The sequence below is a fragment of the Arabidopsis lyrata genome (assembly GCF_000004255.2).
Source record: "Arabidopsis lyrata subsp. lyrata unplaced genomic scaffold ARALYscaffold_9, whole genome shotgun sequence".
NCBI lineage: Eukaryota > Viridiplantae > Streptophyta > Magnoliopsida > Brassicales > Brassicaceae > Arabidopsis > Arabidopsis lyrata.
Window position 1 is genome coordinate 599184 of NW_003302547.1, and position 21995 is coordinate 621178.

Below are 21995 nucleotides of genomic sequence, written 5' to 3' on the forward strand. Positions count from 1 at the left end.
AATCGGAAAATTCGTCGGAAATTGGGCATTAAATCTATTGCCGTTTACTTATCTCGAGCGTCAGAGAAATTAATGTAACTAATTCCGACGAATTTTCCGACGAAATTTAAAAATTTGTCGGAACATTCGTCGGAAAATGTTCCCGCTTCAGTATTTCTGAAAGAAAAGTAAAAAAAATAAATTAATTCAATATAGCCTAATTCCGACGATTTTCCGGCGGAGAAAATAATGTCGTCGGAAAATTCGTCGGAAACAGGGTATATTAATTTAAATAATTTTAATTATTTTGTGTCAAGTATTTCTTTAATTAAATATACCCTGTTTTGTATCAAGATATATTTAAGCGGTACAAATTTAATCTCAAACGTTTCATACGACAGTTCCGACGAAAGTATGAATAAAATAAAATATTAGAATGGTTTAATTATTATAAAATAGAAACAGATTTTTTTAACAAATAAATTATAATGCATATAATATGATAAATTTAAAAGCATTTAAACAGATTTTATAAAATATATATATAAAACTAAAGAAGATATATTTGATTTACTCAGAATCGGAAGAATAATCTGAACTAGCAGAATCATTTTGATCTTCAAACTCTTCTCCATCCTCTTCGTCTTCCGCATTTTCCCATATCTGTTCGAGTTCTATGTTCTCAATATCAACGAGGGGAATGTCACCGACAGATTGATCTACTTGCGTAATTTCGTTTACTGCAATTTGTTGTAGCGGTTCCTTTTCTTTCACCCCATCAACTCTGCTTCTTGGATTTATTTGATGAGCCGTAATCCATGGATATTGTCGAACACCTACTTGTGGATATGGTATGTAGCAAACCTGTGCTGCCTGAGATGCAAGTATAAACGGATCGTACTTTCTTAACTGCTTAGTCGAGTTGATCTTTGTGACACCATACTTTGTAAGTCTAACACCTCTTCCAACTCTAGGATCATACCAGTCACACTTGAAGAGTATGCATTTCAAATTTATGACTCCCGGATGTTCAACCTCTAATATATCAGTAATTTCACCATAGTAGTCTATCGAATCTGTACGAACAACGACCCCATAATTCACTGTTTTTCTGTTAGTAATCCCTGGACGTTTTATGAAAACGTAGCCTCGAGTGCAATACATCGGGTATGCCATTGCCCTTGATAGAGGACCTCCAACCAACTCTTCAAACCATGTTGGATAGTGTTCCTGCCTACTTGCGGCTGATTTGATCTGCAAAACATACAAGCAAATGTACGATTTTAATAAATAGTAACCATGTTCATAATATATGTAAAATCAACGGTGAAAACTTACATAATATTTTAACCAATTAGCATATTGTGTCTGCTTCATTTCCTCTTTTCGAGCCTCTGTCATGTTTGGATACGCTCCAGACACTTGATCATCAAAGATCCTACAGACATTTGTTTTTTTGTATAAGTAATTATTTTGCAAATAATATATGCGTATTATTAAGGTATGAATTTTGTTTCTTACTTCTCGAATGGTATGACATCGTCACAGTTCCGGAGGATGTAAGTATGAATGTGATTAAATTCTTGATCTGTAAACCATACTTCTCTTTTCTTCCCACTCAGTCTCCCGATTTGAGAAAAGATATCTGGGACAGATGTATGGTAAAAAGGCCGCACACCCCCATCATCGTACCTACCTGGTTTTCTTGCTTTTGTTTGGACATTTAGAGCAAAATAGTAGGCCGAAAAATGAGAAGTCTCCTCGTTTATGCTTTGAGCTACTATTGATCCCTCAACTTTGCTAAGATTTTTAACTTTTTTCTTCAAAATGAACATAAAACGCTCAAAAGGATACATCCACCGGTACTGAACTGGACCGCCTAGTGCTGCTTCACAAGGTAGATGGATAGGCAAGTGCTCCATGACATAAAAGAATGATGGGGGAAATAATTTCTCCAAATTGCAAATGATAATCGGGATATTATCTTCAAGTGTATGTAGTCCTTCGACTGTTAGAGATCTTGAACACAAATCTCTAAAAAATACACCTATACCTGCAATTTAATTAATAACTGTAAACAAAAAAAGAATATATACATGAATAATAACATATTAAAATAATTGAAAGATAAGTTGTTTGTACCTGCAATTGCTTCATGGACAACATTTGGTAGGAGTTGTGTAAACGCAAATGGTAGTAAACGCTGCATGAAGACGTGACAGTCATGACTTTTCATCCCAGCTAATCTACCACTGTGATCATCAACACAATATGATAGATTTGATGCATAGCCATCAGGAAATTTAACATCATCAATTATCCACTGAAAAAACTTGGTCTTCTTGCTTGCATCTAATCTCCATATAGGAATAGGACCTACTCCGTCTGCAAGCAAATGGAGATCCTCGCGCGCACATATATCGGGTAAATCCATTCTGGATTTGACATTATCTTTAGTCTTACCCGCGACATTTAAAATGGTGTTAATTATATTGTCAAAAAAATTCTTCTCAATATGCATAACGTCAAGACAGTGGCGGAGTAGATGATTTGTCCAGTACGGTAACTCCCAGAAGATACTTTTTTTATGCCAATTATGATGTTCTCCATATCCATCAATTCGGACATGGCCATTACCCCCTACTGATGCTGTACAGTCAACATCAAAATCACGAAATTGATTCAATATATAATCACCATCATACTCAGGTGGCGGTGGATCACGGATACTCTTGTTCTTGCGGAACAACGTCTTACTACGACGATATGGATGATTTCGTCTTAGAAAACGACGATGACAATCAAACCAACTTGATTTCCGGCCATGTCTTAGTTGGAAGGCATCTGTATTATCTTGACAATATGGACATGACAGTCTTCCATGAGTTGTCCAACCCGATAACATGCCATATGCGGGAAAGTCACTAATAGTCCACATCAATACAGCACGCATGTTAAAATTTGTCTTTGTGGAGACATCATATACCCAAACCCCTTGGTACCATAACATTTTTAACTCTTCTATAAGCGGCTGTAGGAACACATCAAGTGAACGACGAGGGTGGTTTGGACCAGGAATCAAAATGGTTAAGAAAATAAATTCTCTTTTCATGCAAAGGGAAGGTGGGAGATTGTAAGGGGTGACTATTACTGGCCACAAAGAATATTTTCTACCTGACTTTCCAAATGGATTGAATCCATCCGTGCATAAACCAAGATAGACATTCCTTGGTTCATTAGCAAAGACTGGATATGTAGAACAAAAATGTTTCCAGGCCGATGCATCCGATGGATGTGAAATCTCCCCGGTGAATTCATGTTCAGCGTGCCATCGCATACCCTCCGCTGTCCGATCTGACTGATACAACCTCTTCAACCTATCAGCCAAGGGCAAATACCACATACGCTTATATGGTATTTTGTTTCGCCCACTAGTAACCTGAAACCTTTCAGCACCACAGAAACGACATTGAGACATATTTACATTATCTCCCCAAAAAATCATACAATTTTCTCTACACACGTCAATCATTTGGAATGGTAAACCTAGCCCAGATACCAATTTTTGGATTGCGTTGTATGAAACTGGCGATAAATTATCTTCCGGTAGATAATCGTGGATAAAATCAGCCCACGCATCAACGCAATCTTCACTTAAATTGTAGTCTGTTTTGATGTTCAGTTGCGGCGGATAAAGGAGAATGACCCTCTCTGCATCCTGCATATATCGGATGATTTGCAGCATCTAACATATCGAAAAATCCCTGTGTTTCTAAGTTGGGTTCCTCCGCAACATTAGTAGTTTCTACGTTATCATGAAATTCACCACTACCAATTCCAATTACATTATCTTCTTCCTGGTGAATATGCTCATCGCTAATTATAACGTTTTCATCTCTTCTTTCACGACTACTACTAGGACCCGATCTAAAATCCTCCCCGTGAGAAAACCATATATAATATCCTGGTGTAAAACCTCCCCAATATAAATGATTCCAAACAATGTCTTTTGCAAGAAAATGATCATTACAACATTTGACACAAGGACATGCCATAATACCTTCGATACGCGTCATTTCTTGATTAGATGCAAACTGCATGAATTCCATTAAACCTTCCTTGTACTCCTGCCTCATAGCTCCGGTCTTATCATATAATCGATTATACATCCACTCTCTAATTTTATAAATATTATGAGAAGACATTTTTTTTCCAAGATTTTCTTGTGTGTCTGTTTTTTTTTTTTTAACTATTTTCTTGTGTTTATGATTCTTTCGTTGTCTAGTATATATATAAAACTTTTCCGACTAACATTTTGTCGGAAATTCGTCGGAAATTCTAAAGTGGTTACCTTTAATATTTCCGACGAACTTCTTACAAAATGTTAGTCGGAAAGGTTTGTCGGAAATTCGTCGGAAATTCTAAAGTGGTTACCTTTAATATTTCCGACGAATTTCCGACAAAATGTCGTCGGAAAGGTTTGTCGGAAATTCGTCGGAAATTATAAAGTGGTTACCTTACATATTTCTGACGACATTTTATCGGAAATTCGTCGGAAATATTAAAGGTAACCACTTTAGAATTTTCGACAAATTTTCCGACTAATTTTTTCGTTCAAGTTGTCGGGATTACGTCGGAACATGTGCAGTGAATAATCACGTGTTTACCTAGTTTTTTCCGACAAATTTTCCGACAAGTTTCCGAGCAGTTTCCGATGACATTGGATTGTCGGAATTTTCCATGGTTTCCGACAAATATTTCCGACGAAATTCCGACGAATTTTTAATCGTCGGAAAAGTTTTTATGTTTCTGACGAAATATTATTTTCTTGGAAGTTTGTCGGAAATTCCCCGGAAATCCGTCGGAATAATTCCGACTAAATATTTCGTCGGAAATGTTCGTCGGAAATTGCTATGTTTTCTTGTAGTGTAGTAATTTCCCATCCTGATCAACCATGGTTAGGTATCCTCCTTTCAATCTTATATCACATCCTAATTCAGTAGCATGTCCAAGACTTATGATGTTGCTTTTTAAACCGGCTATAAAATACACGTCAGTCATTACTCTTGATCTTCCATTTGCATCCGTGAAAGCTATTGTACCCTTACCTTTGATGTCAATACGAGAATCATCTCCAAACCTCACTTTCCCGGTAACAGTTTCATCAAGTTGATAAAAGTACCTTTTATCACCAGTCATATGGTTACTAGCACCATTATCAAGGTACCAACATTCTTTTCCATCGATATTTGTCTCAAAGTTACTAGGTACACAATGCTTCTTGTTTAAGTAAACAACTTCATTCATCATAAGTTCATCAGTATTCTGTGTATCTTTGGCTTCATTCTCCTATGTCTTTTGTAGCTTAAGAAACCGGTCTGGACACTGTGAGGCAAAGTGACCGTTTTTATCACATCGGTAACATGTTATTTGCGAGAGGTCTCTTCCTTCGTATCGACCACGGCTTCTACCCCTGTAGGTGCCTCTGCCTCCTCATCATGTGCTTATGTAGTCTCCATTGTAGTTTGCTTCTGCGTTTGTGTACATCAATTTGCTTTGGTTATCTTGAGCTTCTTCGTCATCATTGATACGTTCCTCATATGCTTTAAGGCGTCCAACAATATCCTCGAAAGTTTTGGTTTTAAGATCTAAAACCTGTTCGAGAGAAACCACGTTATGGATATACTTTTTACGCGGAAGACTCTTAAGAAACTTTTAGACAAGTTTAGTTGATTCAATGCTTTCTCATAGTGCAGATAGCTTTTCAGAGAAGACATCAATAGTCTCTGAATCTTTCATCTTAAGACGATCAAACTCTGCCATCAAAGTCTGTAGTCTTGCTTCTTTTACTCTTTCTACTCCAACATGCCTTGGTTTAATCGCCTCCCATACCTTCTTTGCAGTATCTAACTCTCCGATTTGCAAAATCAGTGTCTCGGGTATTGATTGGAAAAGCAAAGCTATAGCCATGTCATTCTTATACTTGTCAACAACATTGGTTTCGATAACATCCCATGCCTTGTGTACCTTGTGAGCGATCTTCATCTTCATAGCCCACACCGTATCGTTTATTGAATTCAGCATAGGGCACTGAATCGATGAAGCTCCTCCTCCTCCTTCTTTCTTTCCCGTCACGACTGCAAGTGCTGACATCTTCTCTGTTCACTATTTTTCTTGTGTCTCTGATAACAAATATATATGTTCTCCTACACCAAACTTTAGCCCACACCCCTAGGTCCACATTTTTCAACCTAAGTTCCGATACCATTTATTGGGCTTTCTAAGTCCAATCCAACTCCCATTAGTATGATATTATCCACTTTGGGCCTATAAGCTCAAGTCCGCACGGATTTGTTATTGGACTCCTTCCCAAATGCCTCATACTAATTGGAGTTGGATGTTACTTATATATTAGAAACTTCTTTTCTAATTTTCCGATGTGGGACGTTGGTTTGTACCCAACAGTAGCCAATGAGCTGCCACATAGAGGATGAAGCTGCCGGATACAAGCATATCAATTACGGACAATATAAATGGGTTGAATGAATGTAATGAGAGGTGTTCTAAGGATTGTAGTTGTACTGGATTTGCGAATAAGAATATCCGAAAATGGTGGGTCAGGTTGTGTAATTTGGACTGGAGAGCTAAGGGATATAAGAATTTACGTCGCCAAAGATCAAGATCTGAATGTCAGAATAGGCCTCTAAAATTAGGCATGGATTGGATATTTTAAAATTTTAGAAGATCACAAATTCATATGATCTATGATTTATAGATATCCATATCCTCTAAAAATAATTAAGAATCATAATACAAAATTTGAAGTATTATTTTGGAATCCAACTTTGGAAAGTACTCCATATATAACTTCAATTTTATAATGGATTAGATCGAAAATGTATTTGATTTCAGAGCATTTTACCCTTGCAAGACCATGTTACATTTGAAAGTTATCATTGTGCATATGCCTTTTTAGTTTATGTTGAACTAATTCGAATGATGAATAAAAACGTAAATTAAATATTGTATGGCTCTAGTTTCTTTGTTACTTAAAAAAATGGTAGTTGTTATATAAGGGTAACATTCAAATCACAAAAACACATAGACACTTCGACACAAGGAAATATTAGTTTAGTGTTTCAAAAGAGACCGGAGCTCCAATCTTGCTCCCAACTCTACGGACACAATCGTTCCATGTTTGTTTGCTTCTTGGAATAGATGCAATATTTTTATACTCATACGACGAGAATATGATTTTAATCAATCCGAGATGGCAATCTTTGCCAATCTTCAATATATCACGACAACATTCATCTGTCACTAGGTTTTTCTCATCCAACACGTTCTGGAAAATCTCACCTCCGCATATGGAGCTCGGCTTTTCAGCGCAAGCCTTAAGAAAATCAATCTCTTTTTGCGAGTAATGGGGAAGCTTCATGTCATATTCCATTGCGGGTGAATTAGCTTCTTCGAATGGAGTTGGAGATATGACTACATCTTCATGTACCTCCTGGGAAAAAATTGGACGAGCCATGTAAAACATTACAATGGATACAAGCATGACCATGAGAAGAGACTTTGCCATATTTACTTTTGGTTTTGGATGTAAGATTGGTGACATGAAAAAAAAAGAGGAAAAAAAAAGAGATGTTATATAGGGCACTTAGTGAGGGTATTTAATTGATAAACTGTTTATATGTTAATAGTTTTATGTTACTGACTTCATAAACTTCTATATTTAATAGTTTTGTTTAGAATACGTTTACAATAGAGACTTATAAGATTCTTTAAAAGTTGTAACTTACAAGTTGAAAACTCCTGTTTTCTTAAGGTTATTACAAATCAAAGTGATACATTAGACACAACATGATTTCACGAATTGAAAAAAAAAAAAGATAAAAGAAAGAACTGTGATTATCTTTGGTTATAATGAGGACGATCGTGGAGACATTCAATCTGAAATATAGCGGGTTGTAGTCATGGGAAGTATATGATCCTTAGACGGTGATAAAAACATGTGTTTTCGATAATTTGAATTTGTTTGGGCCAAGTAAAGATTCAAGGACCGGGTAGATCAGGATACGTCTATCGACCCTTGTAACCTCGAAGATTTACTCACATTCTTATCCTTTAGTGGTTTTATAACCATACGGGGTTAAGAAAATGGGTGAGATTCAGCTATCGGTTAGATTTACCGCTACAACCATGATCAATATGCTTCAGAAATACATAGAGTCGTTGCTTCTGTAAATGCGCTACATTTTTCCACTTTCTATTTACTAATTAGACAGCCTTAGACATCAAGCAACTCACATTCTCTGCAACGAGCCAGCACTCGGACGGAATGTTGTGGTGTACATGCACTTTATATGTGGGATCAAACTTTTGGAGTCTAAGAAGAGGAAGCGTGAACTTTGAATGTCATATCTCGTTTTTTGATGGCTGGATTGATACTTGGAGATGGTACTTTCATGAGATTTTCAAATGGAGAGCCTCGTGACGACAATTTTGATCCATATCATGATTTTGTTTGTTGTTTTTCTCCACCAGTACTGCGTTTTCTTGTTGCTTTGATACTGCTTTGTATTTGGGTTATATATAGGTTTGGTTTGAAACCGAGACATCCTCCACACATGCATATAAAGCTGTCTAAAGTTGATTCAGCTTTGCCCAATAGACGAGGAGTTTAATATGTTTCCAAGCGTAAAATCCGGTGATGTATAAAGAAATGGTATGATAGGTTGCTTTGGATCTCAGGGAAGAGGGTCGTCATTGTGTTTGGAGATGTGGCTACAAAAAGAAAAAGAGTGAAAAGTTTGTTGAGTTGGAGAAAGCCAAGAGCAACGTCTATGTTCTTTAGATATTTAAGAGTGCTTGATTGATTCATTTAGAGAATAATGTACAACATATATAGTCTCTACACTAGAGTTTAACTATTAAATAATTAAAATTAGATCCTTCATCTATATTATTCCTTACATCCCCTCTCAAGATGGAGGCAATTCCTTGACTCCAATCTTGACATTAAGCTCTGGAAACCGTGGTCGAGGTAAAGGCTTTGTGGATGCATCCGCCAGTTAATCTTTGGTTGATACATGTGAGACCCGTAATGCACCAGATTGAATACTCCTACGAACAAAATGATAGTCAAGAGCGACATGTTTCATTCCCGAATGAAATATAGGATTTGCGCATATATATGTGGGCAGTGGCGGACCCAGCCACAAACTTTACCCGGTGCAAAAAATGCTTCAAAGTGGAATTGAACCCTCCACCTCATAGTTTAGGGTTGCAGTCTTAACCACTGAACCACTTTAAATCAATATGTTCTATATAAAATCAAAACTATTTATATTTTATCCGGTGCAGTTGCACCCCTCTCCCATAACGTGGGTCCGCCCCTGTATGTGGCTGCCATATAATCACATTAAATCACCGGTGATGTCGGTAAGGAGATGCCCATTTCAGCAAGTAAGGAGCATACCCACCATAGTTTAGAGGCCGTGTTTGATACAGCCCGATTTTCCGCCTCCGTCGAAGATCGGGCTACAGTCCTCTGTTTCTTTGAAAACCAAGAACACTACAAAAAAAGTGTACATTGATAGCACTATGTGATAGCACGGATTTCCTAATTGCTATTAAAGATGGTATCTGGAATTTTGTAACTATATCACAGCGTTTCAAAAACGCTAAGACAAATAATAGCAAAGCGGGAAGTAAAAATACTTATGACCGCCAACAATTTCCCAAAATATTAGATTTAACGCCCACCACTTAACAAAAAAAAAAAAACAAAAACTCGTTTAACCTAGTTCATAACACTCAACTTCTAATTTTTTGTTCTAAGTCTTTTTACTCGTCTTCTTCTTTTCTAAAAAAGTTCTCTCATCTCTAGATCCACACCACCGCCTAGCCACATACCTTCTCCGTTGACATGGCCTCGTCTCCTCCGTCTTCCACCGTTAAAGGTACTAGCCTATTCCTCCTCGTCTTCTCTCCACATCTTCTTCTCCTCCCTCCCTTCTCTTCTTCACTTCTTGATGAAATTAAGCCTTATGGATTGAATTGATGTGTCAAGGAGATGAATTCGCACAAGATGAATTGAATCGGTAAGGAGATCGGAAACCAGATGATGGTGACAAGAAGGAGAAGAAGTTCGAACGAGTCTCACCACCTGCTCGTGTTGGGAGGAAGCAACGGAAGCAGAAAGGACTTGAAGCGGCGGCTAAACTGAAGCGATCACTACATAAATGATTGGGTCATGACCCTCTATTTCCTTGATTCGAGTAAGTTCCTTCATCTTCCCGCAGACTCAATGACTCCTCCACTGTTCGTAGATCTCCCGTCTTCGTTGTCCAGGAAGTTGTCAAGGAGATGAAATCCACCAATAGCCTAGTATGCTTCCACTTTCTCGTCTCTCATGCTTGTAAATTTATGCGTGCTTTGATTTGTTGTTTTGAAATTGATTTTATTCACTGTATTTCTAAGGGGTTACATTTTTAGAGTTCTCTGTGCATACAAGGTGTTCGACGAATTGACTGTGAGACAAACTAAGAAACGACTCTCTCAACATGTCTTCCTATGATGATCTTTCATGTTTGCTAATTGAGTGTAAAAATTTGACCTTTGCTTTTGTAGTCTAAAATGGTGGACTATATCCTTGGAGTCTCTAATCCTATGAAATGACACTTTGAGGTGAGCAATATTTTTTGACTGTAATTCTTAGTTCATTAGCTATTTAAAGCCCACAGATTTTAACTAATATTTTCTTATTGTGTGACCAAGAATCTGAAAATTAATTCAAATCACTATGCTTCATGGATGGTTCACTTGGTTGAGCCAGGCTAGTATACTTCTCTCAATATTCTATATTCTTGCAATGCTTATACGGCTTAGACAAATATTGAACGTGCCATAAGCTGATGATGATGTCTCTATGTTCTTGAGTGTTGTGTTTGTTTTGTGGGTTATAAACAAATCAAAAGCTGTCTCCAGAAAGTCAAACCATTTCGTTTAGATACACCACTTGAATATAGAAAGTGCATCATCTGTCAATTAAGTTCAGATTTGGTTTCATTTTTCTAGTCCAAATCACTTATTTGTAGAAACCAATGTTTAGATTGGTGATAAAACAGATTTGTTTCTTAAGCATTAATTAATGTTTATGTGTTTGTTTGTTTGTTTGTTTGACAGGATGAATATAAGGCAAAAGATTAGATCAAAATTTGTTCACGAGGTACTTCTAACACTAATTAAGTTTCTTAATTTAACATTGTATCTTCTTCGCATGACATGTACATTTGAATTTTAGTGCTTGGTTTGGTTAATTTCTCCGTTTGATATTATGGATTTTTTGTGGATGACTTGATGGTTAGCAAAATAAAGAACAAGGAAGGATAATTCAGGTGCTTTTGATATTTCTAACATCTTAATTAGTTTTATATTTTGATAAAAACATAGGTTGTCTTTTGTAGTTATGTATTCTCTTTGTGATATGAAGAGATCAGTTTATAAGACAAGTGGAAATAATGTTAATACTCTGCTGCTCCAAATACCTTTGCTTTAATGTTATTACAGATAGCTGAGCAGAATATACAAGAACAGGTAGTGGAAATCAATTCTTCTTCATCTTTAGGAGCTGTTAAGAAAGAGGTGGAACATGTTGAGGACGAATGCTTTTTTCTTAAGAATATAAGAATATAAATACCTTGCTTTTTTCTTTTCTTTATTCTGATGATTTTAAAACTGTTGTGTTTTCTATGGTGTGGTGTGTTTACTATGGTGTGGTGTGTTTATCGTTATTTGGTTTATATACATGGATTAGTTTAGCATCCTCTTTGTTTAATATTATTACCATGAGCTTCATCACCACTATTGAGTTTGAATCTCTTTACCATGTAAAAAAAATTAGAGACTGATATATGTATGAGTTATCTCTTTATTTTCTTTTAGATGTCTCTCTGAATTTGTTAAATTTTTGGCGTTTGATGCAGCATTGATTTTAAGATAAAAACTATTGAGGAAACAAGATTGAAGACTGTGATATATGTTGATGCTTTTGTACACATGATTACAGAGATTATGGACGGGGATGATATGGGAAGGCGAAACATATAAAGGAGATGTTAGCTTTATTTTGTTTAAAACTTTGTATGATGTTATGTAAAAAATGGATAATGTAGTAATACTTTTATGTATTTTGATGATTTATGAAAAAATAAAATTTATATTATAAATCCAATTAAATTTATTTTGCAAAACAGGATTTAAATATAAATCAAATTAAATATATATATATATATATATATATATATATCAAATAGAAATATGCTACAATACAATATAAAATAACACTAAATGTGTGCTATAATATGGTATATTGCAGCATTCTATTACCGCTATAATTGAACGATCTATAATAGCACGTCAGAAAACGCTATCGTATGAGTGTCCTCTACCATAGCTGCCGAGAACATAGCGTTTGTGAATTCGCTATCTATAACGTAAGATAGCATATTTTTAGCGCTAACAATGAACAAATTTCTTGTAGTGGAAATTGAGCTGTCTCCAAAGTAGACAATGTATGCGTTTGTGGAAAGATAATTTCATTGTCATGTGTCCAATCAATATCAGAAAAGGCATGAACCGTAAGAGGATTGTTGGCAAGAAGAAAAATCACATGGTTTGTAGTTCCCGCAAGGTAACGTAAGATTCGCTTTGCTGCTAGCCAATGCGCATTAGTTGGTCTATGCATAAATTGTGACAAACGGTTTACTGCAAAGGCTATGCCATGCCTGGTGAAAGACAAATATTGGAGACTACCAAGTACGGATCGATATTCGGATGCATCATCAAGAGCAGAGCCAGAGAAGAGTGAGATCATTAGCGTGGCTGCCATTGGCGTAGAAACCGGCTTAGCATCGAGCATATTTTTCTTCGTTGGCAGATCAATGATGTATTTCTCTTGCATTAAATGGAGACCGTGGGCTGATCGTGTAGCTTCAATACCAAAAAAATACCTCAAGGTGCCGAGGTCGTTTAATGAAAACCGAGATGCGAGAGCCGCATTGAACCATTGAACCAGAGAGTCTTCACCCACAATAATAATATCATCCATATATACTATCACATAGAGAAATTCACCACCAAGTGATAAATGAATAACGATGTATCCGCAAGAGAGTTCGTAAAACCAGCTTGTACAAAAAAAATTGTGGAGTTCTTGATACCACGAACGCGGTCCTTGCATGATGAATCACAAACCTATTCGGCCCAAAATCCAATAGATACAAGCCCACTAATGTATTGCACGAATTCCTCAAACATCCTTATCCGACAAATGAGATATGTCGAGCGACGAGCAAATGACTTGATTCCGGGTTTCTATGATAACTCGTTACTTATTTATATATATTTTTAATACCAACACTAATGAATACTAACTATATATTTGTTTTCATTTTGTAACAAGATTTTGCTTGAATATATGGTGAGTCAATGTCTCTCTTGAACTCACCACAAGAATTTTCACACTCTTGAGTGGCGTTCTTAGATCCATCCATTTGATATTTGTCAATATTTTACTTCAAATAGACAAGACAACTACAAGTGTACAGTTAACTAGTTATACTTTTTAAAGATCGAATTTCAAAGAGAGAGGTTGTTGTTCTACGAATCTTTCAGAATACAATAAAACTAGAAAAATAATATGAAAGGGGTTTTGTTTTGGTGTCACAGACATAAACAAATGAAGCAAATAAATCGTAAGGTAAATCAATAAGAATAATCTAAGGTGAATGTATGTTCACTTCTAAATCCTAGACTACGAAGCACGGATGAACAATAAATCTATAAATCATAGAGTCAATTTTCTAAAGTCTATATACTCTACTACACATATATCTTAGCAATATAAGCAAGTTCGATTCTTTTCCATAAAGTTCTATAACCCAACTTGTGCATGTTATAACACGATACTCATCCAAGTCCTTGATTCTAGTAAATAAACTCTTGGGTAAAGAAGTTTACCTACATGTGATCAAAGTTAGTTTATGACGCTAACTGCATGCATTAGGATTAAGCTCAGAAAAAATGAACGTTGTAAACAATTTAAACACTATAAATCGCAATTTAAACTAATCGATCATTGCTCTCCTTTGATTTACCCTTTAAACCCAATAAGTAAACTACTCAATGTTTAACAGAATCATGAGAACAAGGTTTAGAAAACTCATATGTATAAAAAGGTTAACAACAAATAGTTATTTAAAGATTACTTCTTCAATATCGAATACAAAGACTTCTCCTTTATGAATCAAACAAAGCAAAACTAGAAACAAGAGTGTTTTGGTGATCTTTAAGGCTTTGAGGAAGAACAAGAGGCAGCTTTTGTCGTGGTTGCTTCTAAAATCTTTTAGGCACATGAAGAAACTCGAAGACTCATCCTTTTTAGGTTATGAACGGGTATTTGTGTCTTTTGATGCAAGAAGTCTATTGAAGGCTTTTACGTTGGCCGTAATGGGTCCCAAGAGTGAGCTGATCCAGGTCACGTTTGTCATGACCGGTCCCAAGAGTAGCATCAGCATGCTCACACGCTTTGTGATCGGTACAGGACATAACTCTCTTCAATCGTGCACTTAACATCACGAGTTGATCGTATGAGTGTGATTTTACTTCGTTGCAGATCGTGACTCTTCTACCTTTCCAAAACATCCAAGATATCTTGATTTGGTTTTTGGGAAGGCCTTCAACAGATGTTAAACTTCGGAGGCTCTGAAACTGTCCCAAAACGAGTTTTTGTAGTCTTTTCGTGCATTATGCCTTAAAACAAGTAAAAGCTTCATAACGTTTACAATATTTGAAAATCATCCCTTTAATCTAGAAATAATTAACAAATTTTGCTTTTTAATTTATTATTCATTTAAGATGAAATTCCCAAATGTTTTATTACTTTTTTGCTATATGTAGATTTATATATGTTACACCTCTTTTGTCTTTAAATCAAAATAAAATATTTCTTATCACACACCAAGTATTCAGAATAATGTTAAAATAATAAATTTACAAGACATTTGTTAAATCTTAAACTTTTGATATGGTTTAATTTGGGGTTTGTGGTCAAATCTAATGTTTAAAATTAATTCTTTAGTTTCTTCTTATTGGCCAACTATAGATTTCGACACTAAAATCTCTTCTAACTAGAGGTCTATTTTTTTCATGTTTGTGTCTATTTTTCTTTTGGTCAACATTCGTGTTTGTGTTTTTTTTTTTTTAGGCAAAAGAGTTTCATTTATTCAAAAGAAACCGAAGTTACAAGGATAGATAGGAGTTCCGAGAAACTCAAAGTTTTGAAACACAAAGAAGAAAGCATTCATCGATGCAACATAGAGAAATCTAACATAGATTGACTGTAGATCCACAAACAATTCAAGACAAGAGCTGAATAGCATCTTGCCACAAGTACGTAGATTCCTGGTGAGCACTTCCGCGAACACAAAAAAGATTAGCTACTAAATAAGCGTCACAAAAAATTTATAAATACTACAAATTGATGCCTTTATTACTCCAATAATTAGTTTTAGATACATAAATGAATTGTTTAATATTTTTCATGTTAGTTATTGCTACTTATTATGGAGTAAATGAGGCTTGTAAGGAAAACAAGATAGAAATTACGAACCGAATCGGTCCTGGTGAAATTCTCCAATATCATTGTCGTTCTAAGAAAATAGATTTAGGAGTCCTATACCTAGACTACGACGCTACTAGAATCATTACACTCAAGGATGAAGGAATCAATATAACAAAATGGAATTGTCTTTTTAAGCACGGACCTAACATGCGGTTTTATAGTGAGATTCAAGTATACAGTCAAAATACACTTGCTCCTCAATGTGATCAACTACGTGCATGGATTTTCAAAAGGAATGCGATATTGTTTACAAAAGATTCCCATAGGCCGGCAGGACTTCAATATCGTTGGAGTAGATCCTAATTTTCTATTCTTTTTTCTAATTTTATTTAACTTTTATGCAATTAGTTTGCAGCTTATGACCTAAGCCATACGACTAATTCATTAGTCAATGGTTGTTGTTTCTTTTTAATATATATAAAGCTTATTTTATATCTATGTTTATTGAATAAATGTTTTGAACAGTAACAAGACATCTTTTTATACTGTATATGCTAATGTTTTTGTTTTTAAGAAATAACTTTATATTTATTTGTTTGCTCTACAAGAATTTGTTATTGGTTAGAGAACGTTAGTTCATGTCTATTCTGTAGAGAACTAAGGAATTATTCATATAGTTGTTCTAGAGAACTAAAAGTTTAGAATCGGTACACAAACTCGATTTGACTGAAAAGTCGGTTATTTATATTGATGGAGGTGTAGTCATGATTGTTACGTAGCAACAAAGGTCTCTCTATATGTTTGGATCATTGAGATAGTCTCTTGAGTTATCCATATCCAATCTCACCAAATGGTCTTATTTATCTCGTTCTTTTTTGTTGTTCAAGTGTCGTTTTATCATATATGAAAAGAGTGAAATGATGATAGACGACATCAGCTCGTGCATTATGTCTCGCATACCTTACTTTTTCATGAAGATATCAGTTCATAATCGAAATTGTCAATTTAGTACCAGAAGTCACACAAGAAAAGAGGCCTTCATCGGCGTTGGTTCCAATTTGGAACTTCCAAACATGTGGTTAAGGTTAGTTTCATCATTTTAACAATTTTTGTTAGCTTCTGCATTACACAGTTTTGGAATTGTAAATATTATTGTTAGATGTTGTAATTGTGATTTTTAAATATAGATTGTGATTTTAGAATTATAGGGTTTGGAATTTTAGATTTTAGGATTTGGAATTGTAGATATTAATTGTTTGGTTTAGGGATTTATTGATTTTATTGGTTGGATAATTATAGATTAGATATTATTTTTTAATTATGATATTATTTTTTAAAATTTTATATTTTATTTAAGTATAAAAATTTATGATATTTTTTATTTTGCATTTTAGTAAAATTTTATTAAATATTGGTTAATAATTTTTAAATATATTACTACATTAAAAAAACTTTATATAAATGTGATACATTTTTAATCTAGTTTTTTTAAATATCAAAGTATGGGACAACGCTTAGCAACCATTTTTTCGACGCCCCATTAGTTAACAATAGGAAAGACGAAACTTAAAAAAAAAAACAAAGATATTGAAGTAGAGAGAAAGAGAGAAATTAGAGAAGAAAAAAAGAGAAAACTAAGTGAAATCAGATCTAATGTTTTCTTTAGAGGAAACCAAATCGATTTGAGGGGTTTTAGTTAGATTAAAACGACGTCGTTTAGTACAATAGCAGAAAACTCATTAACGGCAAGTTAACCCTCGTCGAATTGTTCCGTTTACCCTTGCCTCAATTGGCGAAGTCAATAAGACTTAGCGAGTTAATTGAAAGTCAATAAAAATGGTTATTTAATTCACTAGATGAATAGTTCTAATTTTTTTAGAAAGAAATTGAACAGTTCATGCATTAAATAACATATTCCCCAATTTTTAAACATTCTAATAAGAATTTTAAATCTATTCTTCTATGTCATTATATTGATTTAAACATTCTAATGAACTCGATTTGACTGAAAAATCTGTTATTTATATTGATGGAGGTGTAGTCATGATTGTTACGTAGCAGCAAAGGTCTCTCTATATGTTTGGATCATTGAGATAGTCTCTTGAGTTATCCATATCCAATCTCACCAAATAGTCTTATTTATCTCGTTCTTTTTTGTTGTTCATATAAAAATAGAATGGCTTTTTCATATCCATATCTAAATATAGAATGATGCATATTAGTGGTCGTCTAATGGGTGAAGCTCTTACACCATAATAGAGTGACACTCTTAAGTATTATTATCATTATCAACCATATGTTCCATTATCTTAATTATGTAAATTCGGATGGTGTTTCAACTGTCGATCTATCATATCGACAGTTGATAGACGACATCAGCTCGTGCATCATTATGTCTAGCATACCTTACTTTTTCATTAAGATATCAGTTCATAATCGAAATTGTCAATCTAGTACCAGAAGTAACAAAAGAAAAGAGGCCTTTATCGGCGTTGTTTCCAAACATGTGGTCAAGGTTAATTTCATCATTTCAACAATTTTCGCTAGCTTCTGCATTACACAGTTTTGGAATTGTAAATATTATTGTTAGATGTTGTAATTGTGATTTTTGAATATAGATTGTGATTTTAGAATTATAGGATTTGGAATTTTAGATTTTAGGAATTGGAATTGTAGATATTAATTGTTTGGTTTAGGGATTTATTGATTTTATTGGTTGGATAATTATAGATTAGATATTATTTTTTAATTATGATATTATTTTTAAAAATTTTATAATTTTATTCAAGTATAAAAATTTATGATATTTTTTTATTTTGCATTTTAGTAAAATTTTATTAAATATTGGCTAATAATTTTTAAAAATATTAGTACATATAAAACCTTTATTTGTTTTCATTTTGTAACATGATTTTGCTTGAATATATGGTGAGTCAATGTCTCTCTTGAACCCACCACAAGAATTTTCACACTCTTGAGTGGCGTTCTTAGATCCATCCATTTGATATTTGTCAATATTTTACCTCAAATAGACAAGACAACTACAAGTGCATAGTTAACTGGTTATACTGTTTAAAGATCGAATCTCAAAGAGAGAGGTTGTTGTTCTACGAATCCTTCATAATACACTAAAGCTAGAAAGAAAATGTGAAAGGGGTTTTGTTTTGGTGTCACAGACATAAACAAATGAAGCAAATAAATCGTAAGATAAATCAATAAGAGAAATCTAAGGTGGATGTATGTTCACTTCTAAATCCTAAACTACGAAACACGGATAAATATATAAATTATTTTACCGTCTCAACAATACACAACGTTTTAAAACGTACGAGTGCTATGTATTCTACATTTTCTAAAAGTGTTTTCAACATTCAGATCTGACCAACCAAACATAGCGTTTGTAAAAATGCAAACGCTATTTAAAACTGAACGATATGTTCACCATAGCAAAAAGGCATAAAACGCTATATTATATTGCTATTAATACCTTACTTTCTTGTAGTGAATCATAGAGTTAATTGTCTAAATTCTATATACTCTGCTACTCAACTAATGCATGGAACAACACATATATCCATAAAGTTCTATAACTCAACTTGTGCATGTTATAACACGATACTCATCAAAGTCCTTGATTCTAGTAAATAAACTCTTGGGTAAAGAAATTTACCTACATGTGATCAAAGTTAGATAATGACACTAACTACATGCATTAGGATTAAGCTCAGAACAAATGAACATTGTAAACAAATTAAACCCTAGTAATCACAACTTAAACTAATCAGTCATTGCCCCCCTTTGATTTACCCTTTAAATCCAACAAGTAAATTACTCAATGCTTAACAGAATCATCATATCTCCTATGTTCTCCATCAACCTAGCATAATCTCTCTAACTAACTACCACAACATCATATAGTCTCATGCTTCTAAATCATCACATAGTCTTAGGTTTTATCATTCAACGTACCATAATCAATCACATATCATCGAGCAACCTAGATCTACATAACCCTAACATAAAATCCTAAGGATATACCGATCAGCATCACATCCTCACCTTAGCGGTATCGGATCGAAAGTTGGAAAAGGTGGCTAGGGTTCTTCCTTGACAGTTCAAGATTGGTCCTCCTCCGGTATGGGCGGCAGCAGCGGCGTCTCTCCTCCTTTTCTTCACAGCGGTGGACAATAGCGGCTAAGGATTCGGAAGGCGTGGCTATGGGCAGAGGAGAATGAGAAGAAGAAGAAGAAGAAGAAGTGGCTTTAGGGTTTTTGTTGATGGTGGGTTTTGGGCTCGAGCCCAAACCCCTTAACGGGCCAAAACTCTCCAAACAGGCCCATGTATCCCTGTGGCCCAGCAGAAGCCCAAGAAAGGCCCAGTTCGATTTTCCACCGACCAAAGGGGTAAAAAGGACATTTCGTACGCACAGTGTACCCTACTTCTGCACCCTATAAATAGCAAAAAAGAATGTTTGTAAAGGGGACCCGAAAAAAACCGCTTTTACAGAGAATTTCGTACAACCGTCAGAGGACTTTGCGGCTCGGCTCGTATACTCAGTTTTTAGCTCGTCCATTTTTGTAATCGTCGGCTCGTCATTAAATAAGACATTCTTCTTTCCCCCTTAAAACTACGAATACGTACTTGTGTGATTTTTAGGATCAACAGTTGGCGCGCCAGGTAGGGGAGAAGCTCGAAGATTTCTCTCATAACTACGAACCGACGAAACAGCAAAGATGACAGACGCATTCCACAACGCACTCGGCGCAAGTGCCTCCAGCTCGGGAGGAGAAGCATGCACGCCCGCAGCCGCACCGCCTTCGCTACCTCCGACGCCGGAAGGACCTACCGCGGCAGCTATCGGACCGCACCCTGAACCACGTCCTGATGCTCAGATAACTCCCTCGAACGGACGTAACATGACGAACCCACAGGTTAACACTAGAGCCGGGACGAACCAAAGAAGTCAGGACCGCGGCGAATCGGACGACCTGCTTCAAAACATCCTCACGCACCTGAGCCAGCAAGAAGCCAGGACGAACGTGCGACTTGAATCTCTGGCAGCAGCCCAGGCTTGCGCTCAGGATGAAATCAATCGCCTAAGTGCAAGTCAGATGCAAGGTGTGCGACCCGTTCAAGGAAACCAAGTGCCGACCCGGCAAATCCATCCTGTCACTTCGTCAAGCGAAAATACCCGAGACCTAGAGCTCGCCGAACTGCGACGCATTGTCCAGGAAATGAACACAAAGGTTCATAAGGCCACAAGTGCCGCACCGGAACTCGACCGCGTCCTTGAAGAAACGCAGCAAACTCCTTTCACTCGACGAATAACCAGCGTCTCACTCCGAGGGCGCCAAAAGATAAAGCTCGAGCCCTATAACGGAAAAGGCGATCCAAAAGAATTCCTGACATCATTCGGCATCGCGATCAACCGAGCCGAACTAACCGAAGAGAACTTCGAAGCAGGACAATGCCAGATTTTCACCGAGCATCTAACCGGTGCCGCCCTCAACTGGTTCTCAAGACTTAAGCCGAACTCAATCAGCAGTTATCGTGAACTGTCCGTAACGTTTCTCAAGCATTACTCGCCGCTCATACAGAACCAGACGACCAATGCCGACCTGTGGTCCCTTGCGCAAGGACCCACGGAGTCGCTCCGGTTATTTATCGACCGTTTCAAGGACGTCATTACCCGGATCGTCGTCCCAGATGAAGCCGCAATCGTTGCTCTGCGCAACGCAGTGTGGTATGATTCTAGGTTTAGGGACGATATCACGCTCCATGTCCCGAACACGCTCGAGGACGCACTTCATAGAGCAACGAGGTACATCGAATTAGAGGAGGAACGGCTCATTCTGTCACGAAAGCATGGAGTAACAAAGGCATCAGCGCCGAAAGAAACTCCTGTGGTAAAACCTGCGGAGCCAAGACAACACCTCGACCGCAATACGAGCCAAGGTAGAAAGCCGGCCACGTTCGTCATAAATAGTGAAGACACGGCGCCCAAACAATGGAACAAATGGGCAAGAGATACCGATGCCATTACTACCGGGCCGGTGTATTGCGAGTATCATAAAAGTAAGGCTCACGCGACGGAAGACTGTCGCTACCTGCAAGGACTTCTCATGGCTAAGTATAAGAGCGGCGGCATCACCATCGAATGTGACCGAGCCCAAGGGGGCAATAAAAACCAAAAACGAAACGAGGCCACTGCTCGGCAATTCCTCCAGGATCGAGCCGACGGAGCAGCTGGAGGCGACGATCAAGCAAACGATTCGGCCAAAAGACAACGCCATGGCAAAGCTGTCGCCGACGCCCCCGCTGTCGTTCGACAAATCCATATGATCATGGGCGGTCTTCAAAACTGCAACGATTCGGTCCGTTCAAT

The 21995-nt window shown here is 36.3% G+C and overlaps 1 protein-coding gene and 1 long non-coding RNA gene across 2 annotated transcripts; both read right to left on the reverse strand.

The window, feature by feature from the left end:
- Positions 1 to 1015: 1015 nt before the first annotated feature.
- Positions 1016 to 1694, reverse strand: LOC110227335. Its single transcript, XR_002331101.1, has 3 exons — positions 1501 to 1694; positions 1318 to 1417; positions 1016 to 1233 (listed from the first exon to the last, which is right to left on the reverse strand). It is a non-coding gene; the product is annotated as an uncharacterized LOC110227335 (long non-coding RNA).
- A 5303-nt stretch (positions 1695 to 6997) lies between these two features.
- Positions 6998 to 7585, reverse strand: LOC9299332. Its single transcript, XM_002863210.2, has one exon. It carries the CDS (start codon positions 7562 to 7564, stop codon positions 7106 to 7108), a length of 459 nt encoding a protein of 152 aa, XP_002863256.2. The 5' UTR covers positions 7565 to 7585; the 3' UTR covers positions 6998 to 7105.
- Positions 7586 to 21995: the final 14410 nt, after the last annotated feature.

Bases quoted from the DNA above. Each gene is read 5' to 3' on its own strand.
- LOC9299332 (XM_002863210.2), bottom strand. From the start codon at position 7,564: ATGGCAAAGTCTCTTCTCATGGTCATGCTTGTATCCATTGTAATGTTT.